The sequence below is a fragment of the Diachasma alloeum genome, unplaced genomic scaffold, assembly GCF_001412515.2.
Source record: "Diachasma alloeum isolate Michigan unplaced genomic scaffold, Dall2.0 Dall_scaffold_00782, whole genome shotgun sequence".
Classification (NCBI taxonomy): domain Eukaryota; kingdom Metazoa; phylum Arthropoda; class Insecta; order Hymenoptera; family Braconidae; genus Diachasma; species Diachasma alloeum.
Genome location: NW_021680912.1, coordinates 220,518 through 240,198, shown reverse-complemented (window position 1 = coordinate 240,198; position 19,681 = coordinate 220,518). Strand labels below are relative to the sequence as shown.

General features: G+C 37.4%; 1 protein-coding gene across 1 annotated transcript in view; it reads left to right on the top strand.

The window, feature by feature from the left end:
- LOC107044726 (synaptotagmin-7) overlaps nt 1-19,681 on the top strand; it is a 188,303-nt gene that overhangs the window by 58,214 nt on the left and 110,408 nt on the right. Inside the window, exon 2 of the mRNA XM_015266734.1 lies at nt 3,992-4,239. Coding sequence (XP_015122220.1) covers nt 3,998-4,239 — 242 coding nt within the window. The 5' untranslated portion in view covers nt 3,992-3,997. The remainder of the gene's footprint in view (nt 1-3,991; nt 4,240-19,681) is intronic.

Sequence of the window (19,681 nt, the reverse complement as noted above, 5' to 3'; positions counted from 1 at the left end):
AACCCCCTTAATTACGTGGAATACATTTATAACTCCAGTTCATATTTGTATCCAATTTCATATGTACAAACACATAGCGGGATTTTGGCCCTGGGGGTCCACAGTTGACACAAAACCGCTCCAATGTACCAGAGGGTGAGGGATTACGGTTGACGAAGTATATAGACATCGTTTCAGTGCACCTGGTATCGACCGGGTACCTGCAAGCTGCAGGCTGCAGAGGCCTGCCGATGGCCCTGGGGCAACAAGAGAGAGATGCACGCAACGTGGACCACTCAACCCACCCTTTTTTCCTCCGATAACGAGAAATTTCAACGATTTCTCAGCGATAGCTGCAGATTATCAGACATGACTTTTGCATCAGTAGATTCTACAAACAGATATATTTTTTCCTGTACTTTTCCATTGCGATGGAGCGAATGTTTCGAGTAATGAAAATGGCTCTAGAATGGTTTGATACGTTCGAAAGACTTCGCTGATTTTCACCAAAGGGCATTCACGAATGCAGAAAAAAATGGCTTCTTTAAATGTGGGGAAAGTGTTTTTGAAGGGAATAAATGAATATTGTTACGTTCTCCGGGATCTGACGGCATTCCCCCATATAAAATATTAAAAAATATATAATATGGGCCAATTAGATATATTTTTCAAAGAATATATAAAAATATATATTTAAACATGTTTCATGTATTTTTCAATATAAATTGGGCCAATTTAAAATATTTTTTTATATATTTTGTCAAAATTTAAATTTATCCGTGTGGATTTGCAAATTGTGAAGTTATCAAACGGGAGGGATTATTAGAAAAATGAGAAGAATGTTTTGAAATTCGTGGATATCAGTTTAATTTAGATTTTAAATTGAATCGTGCGCGGAATTGATTGTTCATTCTGAAAATTCAATAAAATGAAGTGTTTTCGTGACAAGTGATCGTTGAGAGTTCAATGACAGCTTGAAAATTGAGCATTACATTCAATTCAATTTTCAAAGAGTCGAAACAACAACTGAAATTCAAAATTTTTTGCTAGACGGAAGATGAGAATTTGCCAGGTTACTTGAATTTTCAATTAATTAAAAATACATGAATATATTCACGTAAATTTTCCTGATGATTTCTATCTATTTCCATGAAATAATTGCACTCAAATTTACGATTTTTATTTATTTTTTAATAAAATTTTGAATTTTTAATAATGAAATTGTTCGGAATTTAAATGGAATTATGGAACTTCGTGGGGTTCGTTTTTAAAAATTTCAAGTGTATGACCCATAGTTGATCTCCCTGATGGAGTCTTGATGGATTTTATGCCATTAGTGAGTTTCCCGCACACACGCCCAAATGCACGAGAAAGTTACAATACCCCGGAGCCATTGCAATACTGAAATATTCATTACGACGGCAGTCGCGCTGACGAGGCCACTGGGTCATGCGGAGGCTGGTGATTCGTTACGCTAGTAACAATGGCAACTTTCTGCGGCTAGTTACCTCTCTCGCATTTCGAGTCACGCATGACAGAAATATGAATTTGACGGACGTCAAAGAGAGATTTGACCTGTGTTATTCCGTTAATTCAGAGCTTCCGGAAACTGCAGCAGTAATTAAAGTTGTATAAACACGGGTCGAATTTCCAAGAAGTGTATTGGAGATTTCAGCCAGAAATACAGGGAGAAAAATTTTCTAGAAAATTCATACGCTGAGAAAAAAAAATAGTTTAGTCAAGGAATCATTTTCTTCAGAAAAAAAATCATTTTTTTAGGAAAGTAATTACAATTATGTTCAATTATGAGATGATTATAATGCGGCCTTCCATGAACACCCTTAATTGCTTGTCAATTTTTTTTCAAATTTGAAATTTTCTTACGTAATATAATTTCAAATAATTCTAAATGTTCATAATTGTTGAGGGATTTCATTCAATTTACACGAATTTTGAAATCCAAATGAATATTCACTGCCAAATTCCCTTGAATTTTCAGGGAATCTCTAAAAAATCCTCGGAATTCCAGAAATTAAGGAAGAAATTCCATGAAAATTCAGAGGAATCTGGAATTCAAGAAGATATTTCTCTCAATTTTCCTGTTCCCACGGATTTTTCCATGAAATTCCATGCCACATGTTACAATACACAGTGCAATGTATTTTAAAAGAATATGTGAAATTGAAGGGTCTTCGGATGAATGTAATTTTGACAGGTTGACGCCCTGAAATTATTGAAGAAATTATTGAAAGAAATTCCAGAAATTATTGAAGGAATTCCATGAAAATTCAGAGGAATCTGGAATTCAAGGAGATATTTCTCTCAATTTTCCTGTTCCCACGGATTTTTCCATGAAATTCCATGCCACATGTTACGATAAACAGTGCAATGTATTTTAAAAGAATATATGAAATTGAAGGGTCTTCGGATGAATGTAATTTTGACAGGTTGACGCCCTGAGAAGCGCTAGATTCTTTACGAGCAATATCGTCGTTAAATTGATACACATAATCTTCCCTTATATTGGACGATGAAATGAACCATAAATAGCCACGCCATGGACATTTATTTCCTCCAGTAAACATTCTTCAGCTGATGAAAAATCCAGACTGGCTGGGCATAAAAAAATGTCAGAACACGGAAGAGAGACTCTCCGGCACCTTTTTTTTTCTCCCACAGCATCAATTCCCGATATATTGCATCGTAATTTCAGTAGAATGGACGATCCACTGGAGACCGTACGTACCCCCGAACCCAATCCGTTCTGAATCCACTCAGAAAAAGTTTGTGACGGGAATATTGAATACCGTTTTTATTTGCCGTCATGTCGCTTCAACTCTGGCCGTCACTCGGTGGACAGTGGACTGTGCTAACATGTTTTACCTGACGCATTTTTACCCATTCGTCACTCACCTGTATCACGTCCACTCTTGCGACCGTGATACAGAAGGTTTATAAATGCGGGACAATATCGTTTTTTCAACGGTGTGGAACATCAATTGGGAAAGGAAAATTTATTCTCCAACGAGAGTTTTTATTTCCTGAAGTAAGGGTTCTTGGGAAATGTTATAAAATTTCATTTGGTTCTGTTGAATTTTAAGGATGGAATGCGGGAGAAAAAAATTAATAGGTAACTCTTGAGGATAATGAGGAATTGATAAGAGAAAATGTTGAACAGTTTTTACTGAAATTTTTGGGGCGCTTTCTATATTTCATCACGAGAAATTCACGATTTGATGAAAAAATCTATGGAAATTGTAAATTTATGATAATTCAACGTAATTCAGTCATAAATATTCATGTCTTTATTAAAAATCCAAGCAAACTGTAGAATTTTGAATACACTTTGAAATCAGGAATATTCTGATGAATATGTTTCTTAAATTTCCAATGAATTACAAATTCATCATAATTCGGTACCAAATATTAATGTTACGATTGAAAATTCAAACAAGTTGAGGAATTCCCTCAAAAATCTTTCAATAAATCATCTTTCTGCTGTTAAAAAATTTGGAATTCATCAAGTCTCCAGTAAAACCTGAAATTCCGTGATTTTCTTTCCTCGTAAGAAAAATTTAACATCGCTCTCCTGAACTGTTCTTGAAATTTCACATTTTCATTTCTAATTGTATACGACATTTATCTGATTATGTATCTCTGTGATATTCCAAGGAATATCCATCACACCCCGGCTTCCCCGAATTTTTGCCCAAAAATATCGGATAAATGCAATGCAACAGTGCAGACAGTCCCCTCCATGCAAGTGCAACCAGCAGTGTATATATTCAAACAGCGTGAGTGCTAATCTCAAATACACCCACTCGCAACACCTTCCCGAGACGATTTCCTGAATAAAGCCACAGGAGGTCTCAAAGGTGGCACTCAGCATGCACTCAATCAAGGGAAACAGCAATTTCCTTAACGCTATACAATTTTTCCCCCGCGTTATAATTCCCTTATTACTGTTACCGCCGCTGTAATATCAACCCAGTGATGATTGGCTTGTCGACAGGTTGGCATGGAGCGTCGAGATCTGATCTTGACAGCAGTATTCGGTACATTCGGCGCCCTCGGCGTCTTACTCGGCCTCGGTCTGGCTGCTTGGCTTTATCTTCGGGCCAGAAGGTCCAAGGGGCGTGACGGCGATCTAGAAGATCAAATGGATAACGGCGAGGGTACTAGCTGCAGTCAGCCCCAGCAAACCAAGAAAAATGGATTTCTCAATCTCAAAACCCCATTGATCAGCACCAAGGCGCTTGGGTAAGTGAAAATATCAGCTATTTCATCACACGGAGAGAAATATTCAGTAAAAATTACGGAGCAATTCACGTAATCCGCAATGGGGTATCGTTTTCCGGAAATTTTTACAGGAATGGAGGAGAAGAAATCTGAAACGTTCAGTGAATTTTCAGGTTCATCCCCGAACAAAGTACGAAATTGTCACGTAATTTTTCCCGAAGAAGTAAAATCTTACAGAAACTTGCCGACTTATTATGCCACCAAAATCGAAAATTCTTGAACGTTCAACAATTTTTATGAAGCTGGTGAGTTATTTCTACGTTCCGTTCCGTAAAATTTCTCAATCGTTTGGGAAAATTACGGAACGACTTGTTGTCCTCACAGCGGTGACTCATCAGGCGGGTGGTTAATTTTTACGGAACAAATCGTAGAATTTATGTGGCGATTCGTGGAATTTCACTTCTGACTCACACTTTTTATTGAATTTTACTTCGCTCGCGGATTGGCCTTCGAAACGTAATCTTTACGTTTTTTTCTGGTAATTGTTATTGAATGTTCCTCTCCCTGCATTTTTTTTTCCTTCAATTTCTATTTATACACTGGCATTCTCGACAACAGAGTTAAGGCCTTCGTAAAAACTCGAGGAATCCTCTTCTACCCTTAGTGTCTCCATTGTACCGTGAATTTCTTTTCCACGTGATGGAGTAGCAAAGACGTTCGTATTCAAAGGCAACTTTGTCATCCAGTGTTCAAATTGAAATTGAGACTTATTTGTCGAGGGAAAATTGCCAACAGCTGTTTTTCCATGCGTTCGGTGTTAGTCGATGTTTTTGGTGGTCATTGTTCGGTGTACGTAGTCTGTTGTCGATGAATGGATGTAATTAACTGTACCCTGGCCCCAGCACGTGAATATATCGACTGCGCTGGTTATCGGACTGGGGTAAGTGAGGGTAAAAGCCGGAGCTTTCACATCTCTCGGACATGCAGAATTAAGCTCTGGAACTATTTTATCGACTGACGATATTCCGAAAACTAGTTTACTAGCTATAAAAGCTTAAGCACGTGGATCCGAGCTTTTTGAGGATACTCTTCACCGAATAGTTTACCGACTGCAGATAAACGAGCTTTTGCGTCTGACCGACCGTTCAAATATCTACTTTGCCCCCACGCGTATGGACTTTCACTACTTGAACATATGTTTCAATGATACAGCTCACCCGACTTGCAATTATTGCAACAGATGCTTATGAAAAATTACTATTGACCCCTGCGCTTATTGAATTCCACAAGGGCATAACGTTCACGGTCGTAGGAGATAGAGAGGGATAAGGGGATAAAATTTTGGACTCGCGAAATTTGGGTAATGACTTCCAAAAACTTAAATCCATGTATCTGAGCTTTTTGAGGATACTCTCCACCGAATAGTTTACCGACTGCAGATAAACGAGCTTTTGCGTCCGACCAGTCGTGGAAATTTCTAGGTTGCCTCCACGCGTATTGACTTTCACTACTTGAACATATGTTTCAACGATACAGCTCACCCGACTTGCAATTATTGCAACAGATGCTTATGAAAAATTACTATTGACCCCTGCGCTTATTGAATTCCATAAGGTCACGTTCACGGTCGTGCGAAATAGAGAGGGATAAGGGGATAAAATTTTGGACTCGCGAAATTTGGGTAATGACTTCCAGAAACTTAAATCCATGTATCTGAGCTTTTTGAGGATACTCTTCACCGAATAGTTTACCGACTGCAGATAAAAGAGCTTTTGCGTCCGACCAGTCGTGGAAATTTCTAGGTTGCCTCCACGTGTATTGACTTTCACTACTTGCACATATGCAGCAGATGTTCCTGAAAAATTACTATCGACCCGTGCTTTCAATGATTCCCACAAGGTCATAACTTTCAGGGTCATGCGAGATACCGCGAAAAGAGGGAATCAAATTGTTCACTCATAAAATTGGCGTAATGTCTCCTTAAAAGCTCTAGTACTTGCATCCGCGCTTTCATAAAGAAAATCATTACCGACTGTAGACAAACGAGCTTTGGCATCTGATCGACCGTTGAAATATCTCCTTCGCCCCCACGCATATTGACTTTCACTACTTGAATATATGTTTCAACGATACGACTCACCCGACTTACAATTATTGCAACAGATGTTTCTGAAAAATTACTATCGACCCGTGCGTTTAATGAGTTCCATAAGGTCATAACTTTCAGGGTCACTCGAGACAGCGGGGGAAGAGGGGACAGAATTTTTCACTCGTGAAATTGGGGTAATCAATCCCCAAAGGCTTAAGCACATGCGTCCGGGTTTTTATGAGAAGAATGTTTTACCAGGAAATCTCGTAATTCTTATTACTGGCTTATTCTCTCTGATTTCACGTAGAATACATAATCTCTCTCCAATCTAGAGACATTTTTTGCTTCTGCAGGATTTCACGGAGGGAATGCAAGGGGAAAATATTTAATGAGTATTTTCTAAGAACACCAATAAAAAGAAAACTTTTCACGATAATGGAAAAGGCGAACGGAGAGGAAATTCTGGGGTTTTTAAATGAATTATGCACGTTATTTATATTTCCTCATATATTTCACTTTGTTCAGACATAGGGGAGGGTGGGGCAAAACGGCCCCCCTTCAATTGTCAATCACTTGTGAATGACATTGTGAAAATTCCCAGTTTCAACTTCATTTTGAAGATAATTTTTCATTCTTCAAAACGAGCTCTAACTCATCCCAATCGGATTATTGAATCGGAAAATATTGACGATTGAAGGGGGGCCGTTTTGCCCCATCCTCCCCTATATAGAGATGTCACATCTGTGTGACATATGCGTCATACTTCGACTGATTTTTATTCATAAATTCATTTCCATGACGGCATCTCCCCCTTACTTACCGCATAGCATGCTCGGGGTAGGGGCGATGAGCTTGATCAATTTCTTTTTCTCGCACAGTACCTGTCTACCACAGTTAATTGATTACCCCGGGTAATGATCCCCCGGGTCTTCCACGTTGTGAGTCAGTCTTCAATTTGTTCTCGGAGAAGACCTACGAACAGTGTTGATGACCCAATTGTGGTTATCACAGCGGAACGGAGCGATTATTGACAATTCAATGAACTGAAATTGGTTAAATTCTTTATTAATATTGCATGCTTATTATGGATGCCCCGGGTTATGCTTCGGTAATCGATACATGCAAATTATTGCGTCAACACAAGTATCCGGAATTATATAAATCGTGGGAGGTCTGGTGGGGGAAATTCGAAGTTTATGATTAATCTGCATTGTTGAGAGGCTTTGGCCAAAATTTCCGGTGCAACTATTGCATATTTTTATCGAGTCACACTTGTACTGACATTTCAACGCATTTCGTCAGTAAAAATTGTCAATTTTATGGAGAAACCTATGGAAACTGTAAATTTTGGTTTAATTAACCAATCAAAATTAATAAAAATCAAATAAATTCGGGGAAATACATTTTTCAATTTTAAATTCAGTGAAAATTCAACTGAGTTGGAAAATTGTCACCTTGTGAATTTATTTTAACAAATTGAATTTAATTGAATTTAAATTTTGAAAATTAATTATTTTTTCCCCTAAAATTCAGTTCAATTCGCGTTTCTGTGAACATGAATCTCCATTAATTGTTAAACTGTTTATTAATTTTCATAATAATGTTTTTTCCGTCAATGATAAAAATAAAATTTACAGTTTTAACATAAAGAATAAAATAGTCGATTTATCAACGACGAAACTCCCTGAAATTAAATTTCAAAAACCAAACGATGGAAATTTTCAACATTGAGGGGAAATTAGAGACCCCTGTTGTTCAAATGTATCCGCGCAGTTCTCGCAACAGACAATATCCAAGTGTTGATATATAGACCGGAAAACCGGTGAAATGTGAATACGTCTGGAGTACAATGGCGAACGGAACAAGGTAAAGTTTCAGAATACATCTGTGAGAGTTTCGTCTCAAGGATATAAAGTCTCTGCCACGTGCAGTGCATCATGACATCCATAAATCTGGGACTCTCATTTTTCACGAGAAAACAAAAAAGTAACAAAGGGAAGAAAAACCGCAGCAGTTAATTCGGGATTTTGCGAGTTGCGGTGCGACAATCCGTTGTGATAGGCTTCTCTTTATCCCATCGTACCATTCTTCTTTTTATTTAACGTTTTTCCTCACTCCATTCGGTCCACCGACACTCTGTCACTATCTGGGCGTAAATACGCGTGAAAATACGAGCCTCACTTCCGGTTAAATTGATCTCGAATGACCCTGAGGCTGCAGTGTTGGAAATTTTTTGAACTTTCATGGAAGATATGATAATAATTCTTATGAGAGTGACATTGAATCGGATTTGGGGGAAAAATGATCATGATATTTCAAGTTTTAGGTAGAATTCAACCAAATTCATGAAGTTTCAGTGGGAGTGAGATGGACATTTCACAACTTGATTGAATTTTCAATGGAATATGAATTTTCAAAAACAAAATGACGTGAAATATTCATTTCTCCTGAATTTTCCTGACCTTTATAAATTTTCACGGAATAATTAAACTGAAAAATCAAATATTTTATGATTTTCAAATCGTTCGAAGAGAAAATCAATGGAATATTTAATTTTTAAACGATAAGATTTCCTGAAATTTCAGTGTTAATTGAATACGATAAAAATAGTAATAGTAATTCTGATGAGAGCGACATGGAATGAGACTTAGGGGAAAAATGGTTATTAAATTTCAAGTTTTAGGTAGAATTCAAGCAAATTTATGAATTTTCAGTGCGAGTCAGATGGAAATTTGACGACTTGATTGAATTTTCAATGGAATATGAATTTTCAAAAACAAAATGACATGAAATATTCATTTCTCCTGAATTTTCCTGACCTTTATAAAATTTCACGGAATAATTGAACCGAAAAATCAAGTATTTGATTGATTTTCAAATCATTGGAGCATAAAATCAATAAAATATTTGATTTCTCAATGACAAGATTTCCTGAAATTCCGGTGATAATTGAATTATCACCGGAAAATTCAGACGAAAATTTTTAACACTGTGATATACATCGAGGTGAGGTATTCAATTGAGCTTTGAGGTTTCACGCTGGACCTAATCACCAAATGCTGCACTTTGAGGACTCCGATAACCCCAACAATTTTACTCCTCCTCCATCTCCTTCACCCCTCGCCGCCGCGGAATATTACCGCCCCCTATAACCCAATTTTCCGGGAACGTTTCCACTTGAACTTGCCATGGGGTTTTAACCGGTTGATTTATTGCCCTCAGGCGGTGGCAATAAGATTAATTAATTGGTCGTTATTAAAATCGAATAGCTGGTCCAACGGGGGATTTCTGCTGACAAGAAATCGGTTTGCATTGGGGGGGGGGGGGGTGTGGAATTAATGGGGCGAAGGTCAGGATGAAATCAATGTATATTTCAGGGCTTTTTTCATCGTAATTCGTGATCTATGGTTCTGGGAGAAAATGCGAGGGTTCAGTGGGAATGTCTGAGTTTTTTTCGGTGTAAATTTTTTTTCGTTCTAATTTGCATGTTTATGGGGTGAGTTCTAGTAGAGTATGATAGAGCACGCATATTCTATGATAACGCGATTCATTTGGAGAGGGAATTGTGAATTTCTTGGCTATTGCGAGGGTTCACCTGAAGTTCGATGAAATAGATTTTAGTAGATGAGAAATTTATTGGGGATTAAAGTGATAAATATTCATATCGAATTTAATTTTTTAAAATTTTGATTGACCGACAGTCCCAATGAAATTTCAGGGAATTTTGCAATTAAAAATTAATAATTTGATGGGAAAATCAATGGAAACATCAAATGTTTATTCATTTACTCCAGGAAAATCCAGGTAAATTTATTTTTGAATCTTCAATTAATTAAACACTTAGTGTAATTGAAAATTAACGTCAATTATTGCAAAATGTTTATGTTTTCACTGGAAATTCAAATGAGATGCTCAAAAAATTGGAATTCTATCAAAATATTTTAGTGAATCTTGAAGTTTCATGACGTTTTCTCCACCAGTGTTCCATACATGTCATGAAACAGAGAAAATTTTCAATTTCTCTATATTGATTCTCGATGCAGACTAAAAAAGACGAACGATATTTCACTCCACGACGAGTCAAAATTTTCCCGTAATATTTCCCAACATTTCGATTCCCGTACGAATTCCCCAGGAATTATTCATTCGCATATGTTCTACACATGCGTGTAACCCAAAACGAAATACCCCGAGTATAAACGTGTATCGATTCGCTTTCCCCCCTCCGTCCTCCGCCATTTACTCTTTATCCTTCTTTTGTTTCAGCGAACACTGGCCAATCTTCATCCTGCGTATCTCTATCGCACTCCCCTCTCCCATTTCCAACTATTAAGATCGCTCTCACCCTAGCGAAACGTGACCGATATTTGCTTTTCCTTCCGCCGCAACATCCGATACGATTATGATTGGGTTGCGGAGGATGAAGTCGTCGACGCGCACAAATTCCATCTGATAATCGTTCTTGCTCCCATCGACACGTGACTTTTTCCACTGCCGATGTGAAAGAACCGCTTGCCCTTCAGTTGATTATCCCATTGATTCACGCCGAGAACCTCGATTTTATGCATCAGTGCCAGTGGTTTTTCCAGTAGTTTTTTCATCTCCTTTTCTTTCTTTTCTCTCTTTAAACGTGACCGACGCTTCTCGCCCAGTTGCGGAGGGATTTCAACTGACGGCGAGTAATTTATCAAGCCCGGAAACAAAAACGTTTCTCTATCAAAGAAAAAAGAATCGTAAAAAATATATTACGGATGCATACCTTTGCGTAGAAATAATAAAAGTGTGAAATGTAGGAGGTATTCTTCCAGAGATAGCTCGGGAATTCTTGTGTTCGATTCCCAAGCGATCGGACACAACCGGACGCAAAAACTGGCAAATTACCATTTTACCGGAGAAGAGAGGAAAAATTGTGGTTTATTAATTAAAAATCCATAATTTCATGAAAAAAACGGGGGATCTGTAAATTTCTGTTTAATTATTCCAGAAAAATTAATGAATAATCAGGAAAATTCAGGAAACTCTCCTTGAATTTCAAATTCCTCCAACATTTCCGGAATTTCAAGAATCTTAAAGGAATTCCCTGAAAATTTACAGAAATTTGGCAGTGAATATTCATTTTCACTTGAATACTCATGTAAATTGTGAAATTTCCGTCTTCCTGTGCTAAAAAATGGGACTTGACTTGAATTTTCAGAGAATCTTGAATTTCCATTGACTTCCAATATCTTTTTCCGGAAAAATCTGCCATTTTTTCAGCAACGTAATTCGATACCGATTACTTATGTTTTTTTGCTTCCAAATGGAGGCATTGCAAGCGTCCTACACTGTTAGAAAATTACTCTTGAAATTTCAAGTGACAAAGTTACATGAAATTTCTGCATATTTCTCATTGACGAATCAATCAATTTCTTGAATATTCATGTAATTCTTGACTTTCAGGTCCATGAGACACTGAAAAACATTGAAAATTTCGTCATTCTCAATCAATTGAAAATTTAATTGCATGTGATGTTCAATTTCCACGATTAGATTGGAAATTCAAGCTTTCATTGCCAAATCAATGAATATTTAACATGAAAAACCCAATTTTCTTCCAAGACGAATGCGAAATTTTGTGAACGCTTTCATTTGAAATTGAATTTAAACTCACAATATCGAAAATTCAGATGATGTGACTGAAATTTCAAGAAATTTTTAACCACATAAAAACATTTTCAGTTTCTAAATTAGATTGGAAACAATGTAGAATGGTTTTTTCATTTTCTTGTGGCGCACTGAAAGTTCAGTATCCCAGAGAGTTTCAACTAGTTCATCCGCACCGAAGAGGCCAAAGGCTTTTTATCATAGACATCTCGAAAATTCATGTGTTCGATTTCCCCACGATTTATCGGCAAAAACCGGACGCAAAAACTGCCAACTTATCACTTTCCCGGAAGCGAATGGAAAAAGTGCGGTGTGAAGGGAATTTTCGTAGACTCGTATCACCATCCCCTCCTCGATTTTTCCAAGTTAACACTCGTGCACAGTCCATTGAAAAGGTTTTCCATCGTTTTTTCCTTTTTCATTTCCAAATGCTTCTCGATTTTAAATGTAACGCCACGACACATATGGAGGGCCACGCCTCATCGTAAACCCTCGGCGCTTTTTATATTTTTCATCTCTGAAAAGCGCCCACTGAAAAATATATCTGACTGTTGATAGTGGAGTTTTAAAAAGAGGTGGAGAGACGTACCAGCAAAACAATGCGGGTTTTATCTTCTGAAAACTTCTGAAAGCTCCTCATTAACGCAATGACAATGGAAATGTAGGAGAATTCATTGACAGGAACGCATTGAGGGGCGAGGGCCATTTTGTTTTCGTAATGAGGGAGAATTGAAGCCTCGAGGTATTCCTCGTTGACTCAGTCAAAAAGATCTTTATGAATATTAGAGAGGAGATGAGATAAATCTCGGGGGTGGTTTTGTGGCTCGAGGACGCATTGTTTGAATAGCCTCCTTGTGATCTCTCTTCAGTGATGCCAGTCTCTGGGGAGCTCTTTGCACTCTCGACCCATCAATCGGCATCGAATGAGGCCCCGAGAGGAGACTAAATAACGGGGTCGCACAAAGGTGAAATTCCAGGGGAACACACATATTTGGGGAGGGGGGGTTAATCATTGGCTTGTCGGTGCAATTCTAGGCATTGTCAGTGCGTTCGGGGGAGACGAGGGGAATTAATTAAACAATTCAATTAAATGGCGCAGTATTGGAAAGAAACCGAAATTTTAGGGACTGTTTTGGAGGGATTTTCCAGCAGAGCGATACTGAATTCCATTTAGCGGAGAATTAAATTCAATTATTCAATTCAGCTCGGATTTTGAATTCAATTATTTTATTCAATTCAATTCGGAATTTTGAAAAGCAGACAGACGAGAATTTCTCTGTTTATACTTCATACACTGAGAGAAAAATTTCCTAATATGCAAACCATGTTAAAGAATGATTTAATTTGGTAATATTAAAAATAATAATAATTGAAGAATAATTACTTGTATCGAGGAAAATAACGGGGGTCGCACAAAGGTGAAATTCCAGGGGAATACGCATATTTGGGGAGGGGGGGTTAATCATGGTTTGTCGGTGCAATTCTAGGCATTGTTACTGGGGGAACGGGTTGATTGAGAATACCAGTGCGTTCGGGGAGACGAGGGGAATTAATTAAACAATTTAATTTAATTGTGCCCTGTTGGAAAGAAACTGGAATTTTAAGAATAGTTTCGGGGGAATTTTCAGCAGAGCGATACTGAATTCTATTTAGCGGAGAAAGGACGATGAAATTTCAAATTTATCATCGAATATTCAGTTCAGTTCGGAATTTTTGAAAAGCAGAAAGACCAGAATTTTTCTGTTTACTTCACAAACTGAGAGAAAAATTCCCTAGTATGCAGACCATATTAAAGAATGATTTAATTTAATAATATTGAAAATAATAATAATCGAAGAATAACTTGTCTCGAATAAATATAGTTCAGATGTTGGAATTTTTTTCTCTGTGCAGAGGAAAATATACTTTCAACGACATAAAAAACGCCGTTAAAAATATTGCTACACATAAAAATATTATTACATCAAAATAATCATTGAAAAACTTCACAGATGAGTTAACAAAAATCTTCCAGAAGATTGTTGGAATGAAATCCCATTGTCTCTCACGTCCCTAACCTAAAATTTCCACTGAATAATAATAACTGGTAGACATTGTCATTCGGCGAGAGATTACTCAGGCACTTGAAATTACTTCGCAGTCTTTATTTGTCCCAATTATCGATGAAATTGAAACGAATTAACAACTCATCGAATTCGCCCGGAACTCGGTTTCTATTCACTCCTGACGAACAATCACAAATTGATTGGTCCCCATCATGATTCGAGTTCATAACTATTCACCCCACGTCACTGGTTATTGCGGCAGTCTAAACAATTAATTAAGCCTCACTGTAATCCATTTTGACGATTCCATTCGAATCCAAATCACAGGCTGATCTCCATAATGAAGGTAACTGCTTACATAACAAAATTATTCCGAGCGGTTAATGACATGCTGGGCTGTTTGAAAATTCGAGTTTGTTCAGGAATTCTTGTCTTTCTGCTCCTGAAAAATATAGATTTCATGATTTTCGTTCCTAAATCGAAATCAATGTCGCTTTTTTGAAAATTACTGACGACCAATCCATAAAATTTATTTTATTGTCCTTCTAGTGTATTATTACGTCGTTTTTTCTACGAACATGCAACGATTTCGAAATTACTGGACACTGTTAGAAATTTCTTGAAATTTCAGTCACAACTTCATCTGCATTCCCAATGTTGTGAGTTTGAATTTAATTTCGAAGAAAAATGTTCATAAACTGTTCATTAAATTGAACATCAAATGCAAGTGAATTTTTAATAGACTGGGATTCAGAAAAGTTTTTCCCTGAATTTTCCCAATTTTCAAGTTACAAGAAATGTACAGAAATGTCACACGCCTTTTGTCGGCATTTTTCAGACCCTAAAAAACGTCTGAATAAAATGAAAACGTGTCTGAATTCTGGCCGAACCGGTCCCCAAACATCTTAATTCATGTTTGAAATTCAAAAAAAATTTGGTTTTACTCAGACATTCTTTAGTGTCTGAAAAATGTCTACAAAAGGTGTGTGAAATTCAGCCATTCGTTTTTGCTGTGTTCGTAGTTGTTAAAAATGTCCAGCTTTTTCATTTGAAATTTCAAAATGAATTGTCTAACAGTGAATTTATTTTGATAATTATCACGCAAAATTGAGCTTTTACGACACCATTCTCCCTTCACTATTTCCCGTAAATTGGATTTTATTCCACAACCTTTTGGTTTTACTGTCATACACGGCTACAGTCTCGTGTCTCGTTTGGCATCGAGGAAATAGAAGATGTAAATCACGAACGATACGGGGTGTTGCCCGATGATGCAGAGTATGAGGCGCACAGGGTGGATATGCATGTGTTGCCCTCAAACGCTGAATGCCGATACGCTCTGATATATCGTTACCCTCCTACAACTGGCATGTTTATGTCTCTTGTGTTGTGGAGCAGGTCTCGTGTCCACACACGAGGGTTACCATTAGCCTTGGAGTTGACTCGAGAGGGGATTCAGCGAGCGTGCAGAATTGGAATTGTTGAGGGGGTCCTGTGTTGTCCCATTGTCTGGCCATGTCTGACCACTCGCCTGAGACATTGAGGGGGCTAGTGTAAAACATTAGTCTCGGCATATTACGTGCATTCTGGATGAATGGCATTGTTTGCTGAATGGACGTGATATTGCAGGAGAAAAAATTCCGATGAACGCTGTTACCGAAAGTAGGCCAAAGTCGTCACATAGGTCAGGGTATTTCGGGAAATCAATTATCCTATTTTTTTCTCGTGAAGACGAAAATTTCTTTTAAATATTTTTATCTGAAATTTTTAAGAAGAAAATGAAATAAGTTCATATTGCAAGTTAAATTGTGAGAAATGTCATCATTGAGAATGGAATTTTAACGAGTTGAAATATCATGGACAGTTAATTAGTCATTTTAATAGAATTCGATTTTGGCGAAAATCGACTTTCCCCATGGAAAAATCCAAGATCTGACACTGTGGCCCCCGGTGAAAATTTTTTTTTTCAGTTTTCACTTTTTCCACATACTTTCAAGAGTTCTGAATAGCCCGGCGCTTAAATAGATGGAATCAACGTTCACCCGGCTAAAAAAATCGATTTTGGGGAAAGTCGACTTTCCCCCTGGAAAAATCCAAGATCTGACACTGTGGCCCCCGGTGAAAATTTTTTTTTTCAGTTTTCACTTTTTCCACATACTTTCAAGAGTTCTGAATAGCCCGGCGCTTAAATAGATGGAATCAACATTCACCCGGCTAAAAAAATCGATTTTGGGGAAAGTCGACTTTCCCCCTGGGAAAACGGAAAATCTGACCCTCTGAAAATCTGAAAAAAAAAACTTTTTCAGTTTTCACTTTTTCCACATACTTTTGAGAGTTCTGAATAGCCCGGCGCTTAAATAGATGGAATCAACGTTCACCCGGCTGAAAAATTCGATTTTGGCGAAAGTCGACTTTCCCCCTGGAAAAATCCAACATCTGATACTTTGGCCCCCGGTGAAAAAATTTTTTTTTCAGTATTCACTTTTTCAGTTGATTGACCCTTGAAGAATACATTTATCTCAATTTTCCCTCAAAACGTGAACAATCTATAACTCTAGTTAAAAAAAGTTCAACAATTCCATTAAAAACAACCATTTCGCCCCCATGTCCCCCCCCAATTTACAGATAAATTACAACCCAAATTTCTCCACGCGCATCGGATAATGCCGATTCATCACCGTACACCGAGCCAAACCCCACACGATTCCCAAGTTATCGGTAAAGAACAATTTTCCCAAGTTCGATTCTTGTTTCCAATACTTTTCAAAACTTTTTCATCACATAAATTCCATCATTCGCACCATAAAAGTGCTCACCCACCCCCGGAAAGGGGAGCAGCCGATGGCTGACGAGGAGTGGAAAAAAAAAATTGCAACCGGAAGTTTTGTCACGTCGACCCAATTATGTCCTCATTGCCGACATGTGTGCTGTGTGGGATTGCCTCCGGCTGGAATTTCTTTCTCTCCAACTCACAAGACAACTGTCGATATTTCGTCTATCCGGGTGTGGAGAGAGGAATGGGGCTTGTCAACCAATAAAACTCAACAATTCTCCCCTCTCTCATGCTCTATTTTTTATCAGACCCTTTCTCGCCTCTTTCATTTTTTTTCCTCCCGCCGTAATCCTCATGTCTATTTTGCGAATGAATAACATGTGGGAGAACGAACTGTGCATTTTTTCGACAGGTGAATGCAAATTTTCTCAGCCTCTTCCTCACTTTGGCTATTGGGATGGATATACAACCGATGCACAGACTTTTGATAAATTTTTTAGCGAACGTCGGCGGTTTTCCCACCGACCTTCAAGCTTCCCCCCACCCCCGCCCCCTCACTTCTCTCCGTGTCTATTAAATTCGGGAAACGGGGTGACAGCGTCGAAACCGCCACTACAACTGTACACTATCTCCTCATTCTCTCTTGCACGGAATACACGTACGTCAGTTCCACCTCGCATATTTCACGCTTTGTCGGATTCGATAAAAAAAATATATATATATCAATGTACAATCTCACGCCAATTTTTAAAAACTGCCTCGACAAAAAGCTGAGCTTGTGAGTTATACGGTATTTCGAGTGCAGTCCAATTTAAATGTAACTCCATACTGCAACTATTTCGACAAATTGAGTTGCAGTTACGGGGTAATGCATAACGGGGCTTCGTTCAGAACTGTACGCCCTCGTATTTTCCACATTGGAGAGTTGATTAGGAAGGCATACCTGCGGTGGGTTGTGGTATTTCTATCGGAAAAATAATTGCTATCGTTGTGGGGATGGGGCTTGCGAAAATTAGACTTGTTACACGGAGAGAAATTTTTTAGAAAAATTCTAGTGCTAGCGCGGGAAAAGAGGCACAAAGTGACGGCCAGGAAAAAATTCCAGTGCTGGTACTAGAAATTTTATTGGGGGGTGAAAATTTTACAGAAATTCCCAGAAATTTTACCTTAACAGCACTAAAATTTTTCATTGTAATTTTTTCCAGTACTCGTACTAGAATTTTTCTAGAAAATTTCTCTCCGTGTATTTAGTTCTTTCGTGTTTCAGTTTCATAACTTTTGTGTTTGTAGATTACGCTTTCAGGTGCTGTTCGATATTTGAGTGACTGCTGCGGGAGAATTTTAATTATTGTGAATTCGAATTCTACAGTGTTAGGAATTTTTTGAATTTAAATAACAGATGCGTTTGAATTTTTAATATTCTGAACTTGAATTCAATTTCAGACTAAACTGTTCATAGGATTCTTGATTCACCTGGGAAATAATATTGACTGATTTATCATTAACAAGATCAATGAAAATTTCACGTAAATTATTCATTGTTACAAATTTCAAGATTTTTTACTTGAAATTTCAAGAGCAATTTTCTAACAGTGTGTTTGAGACCAAATGGTCTGGGAAATTTTGCATCCGTCCGGGGAATTCGACTGAATTGAGCCCGTGAGGGTCACTGTGAGAAAAATTTTGAAATTTCATGGACAGTTCAGCAATAATTCTCGGGAGAGTGGCATTGAATTTGCCTTAGAGAGGAAAACCGATGGAATTTTAAAATTTCACCGAGAGTTTAATCGAATTCTTGAATTTTAAATCATTGAAAAATTCAAGGATACATTTGCTTTACATTTACATTCAATTCTTCTGACTTTTATTAATCTCCGGGGATTAATTGCCCCGAAATTTAGTTTTCATTAATTTCCTCATTGCAATGTGAATTTTCACTGACAAAATTCCTTAAAATTACAGTAGAATTGACACTTGATAACAATTTCCAACGAGTGTACTGGAAATTGAAGCCAAAAATTGTCAACAGTGTTGAACATTTACACTAGACCTTCGAGTGATTCCAGTACAAAGCTAGAAGTAATAGTAATATAACCTGAATATTCGAATGAGAGGATTCTAATTAAATTCACTGGCATATGACGCCCCGCTGGTATTAGTCCTTGGAGGTCTCGGAGTGCTGCACGTTTCTGAGATGTTGGGGAAATCGTCGAAAGGGTATTCCCCAAGTTCTCTTTCCAACGCAATCCCATTGTACATTCGAATATTTTGAATTGCCCGAGAGCCCCGTTGACTCCTTCATTCTCATTCTTCGCTTTGGATTTTCATAGGGTTCGGTTTAATTGCATTTTCCTGATTTTATTGGCGATTGAATCAGTGCCCTTCATACGATAACTACGGAAAATAATAATCCCACTGCAATTTCATTCATTTTGAATTATATCCTAAGAAGTGATTCATTTGAATTAAATAAACTTTCATTTACATTTTTATTCACTTGAAGTGAGGAATGAAATTATTTTTCAGGACGTGGGGGGAACGAATTTATTGACATGTAACAGTCTTAAATTATTAGATTCTAATTAATTAACAGCAAACTTTTGGATAAAGCGTTTTAATTTATTGCAAATGCACCATTTCTCACTTTTTTATAATTCTCATTTAAGTATAGAGTCCTTTTTAAATCGCAAAAATATCAAAAATTGTTCTTCAGACAATGAAAAAGTGAATGAAACAAGAAAAATGAAAATCGAGAATGAAACATTTCATCTGATGTTCCATTTTAATAATTTTCCAGTAGAAGCATTTGTCACAAATAAATAAAAAAACTATCAACAATATTAAAGAACCGGGCAACATGTGGTAACGGCGATAATGGATTACTCTAATCCATAATTATTACCCAACATTCGT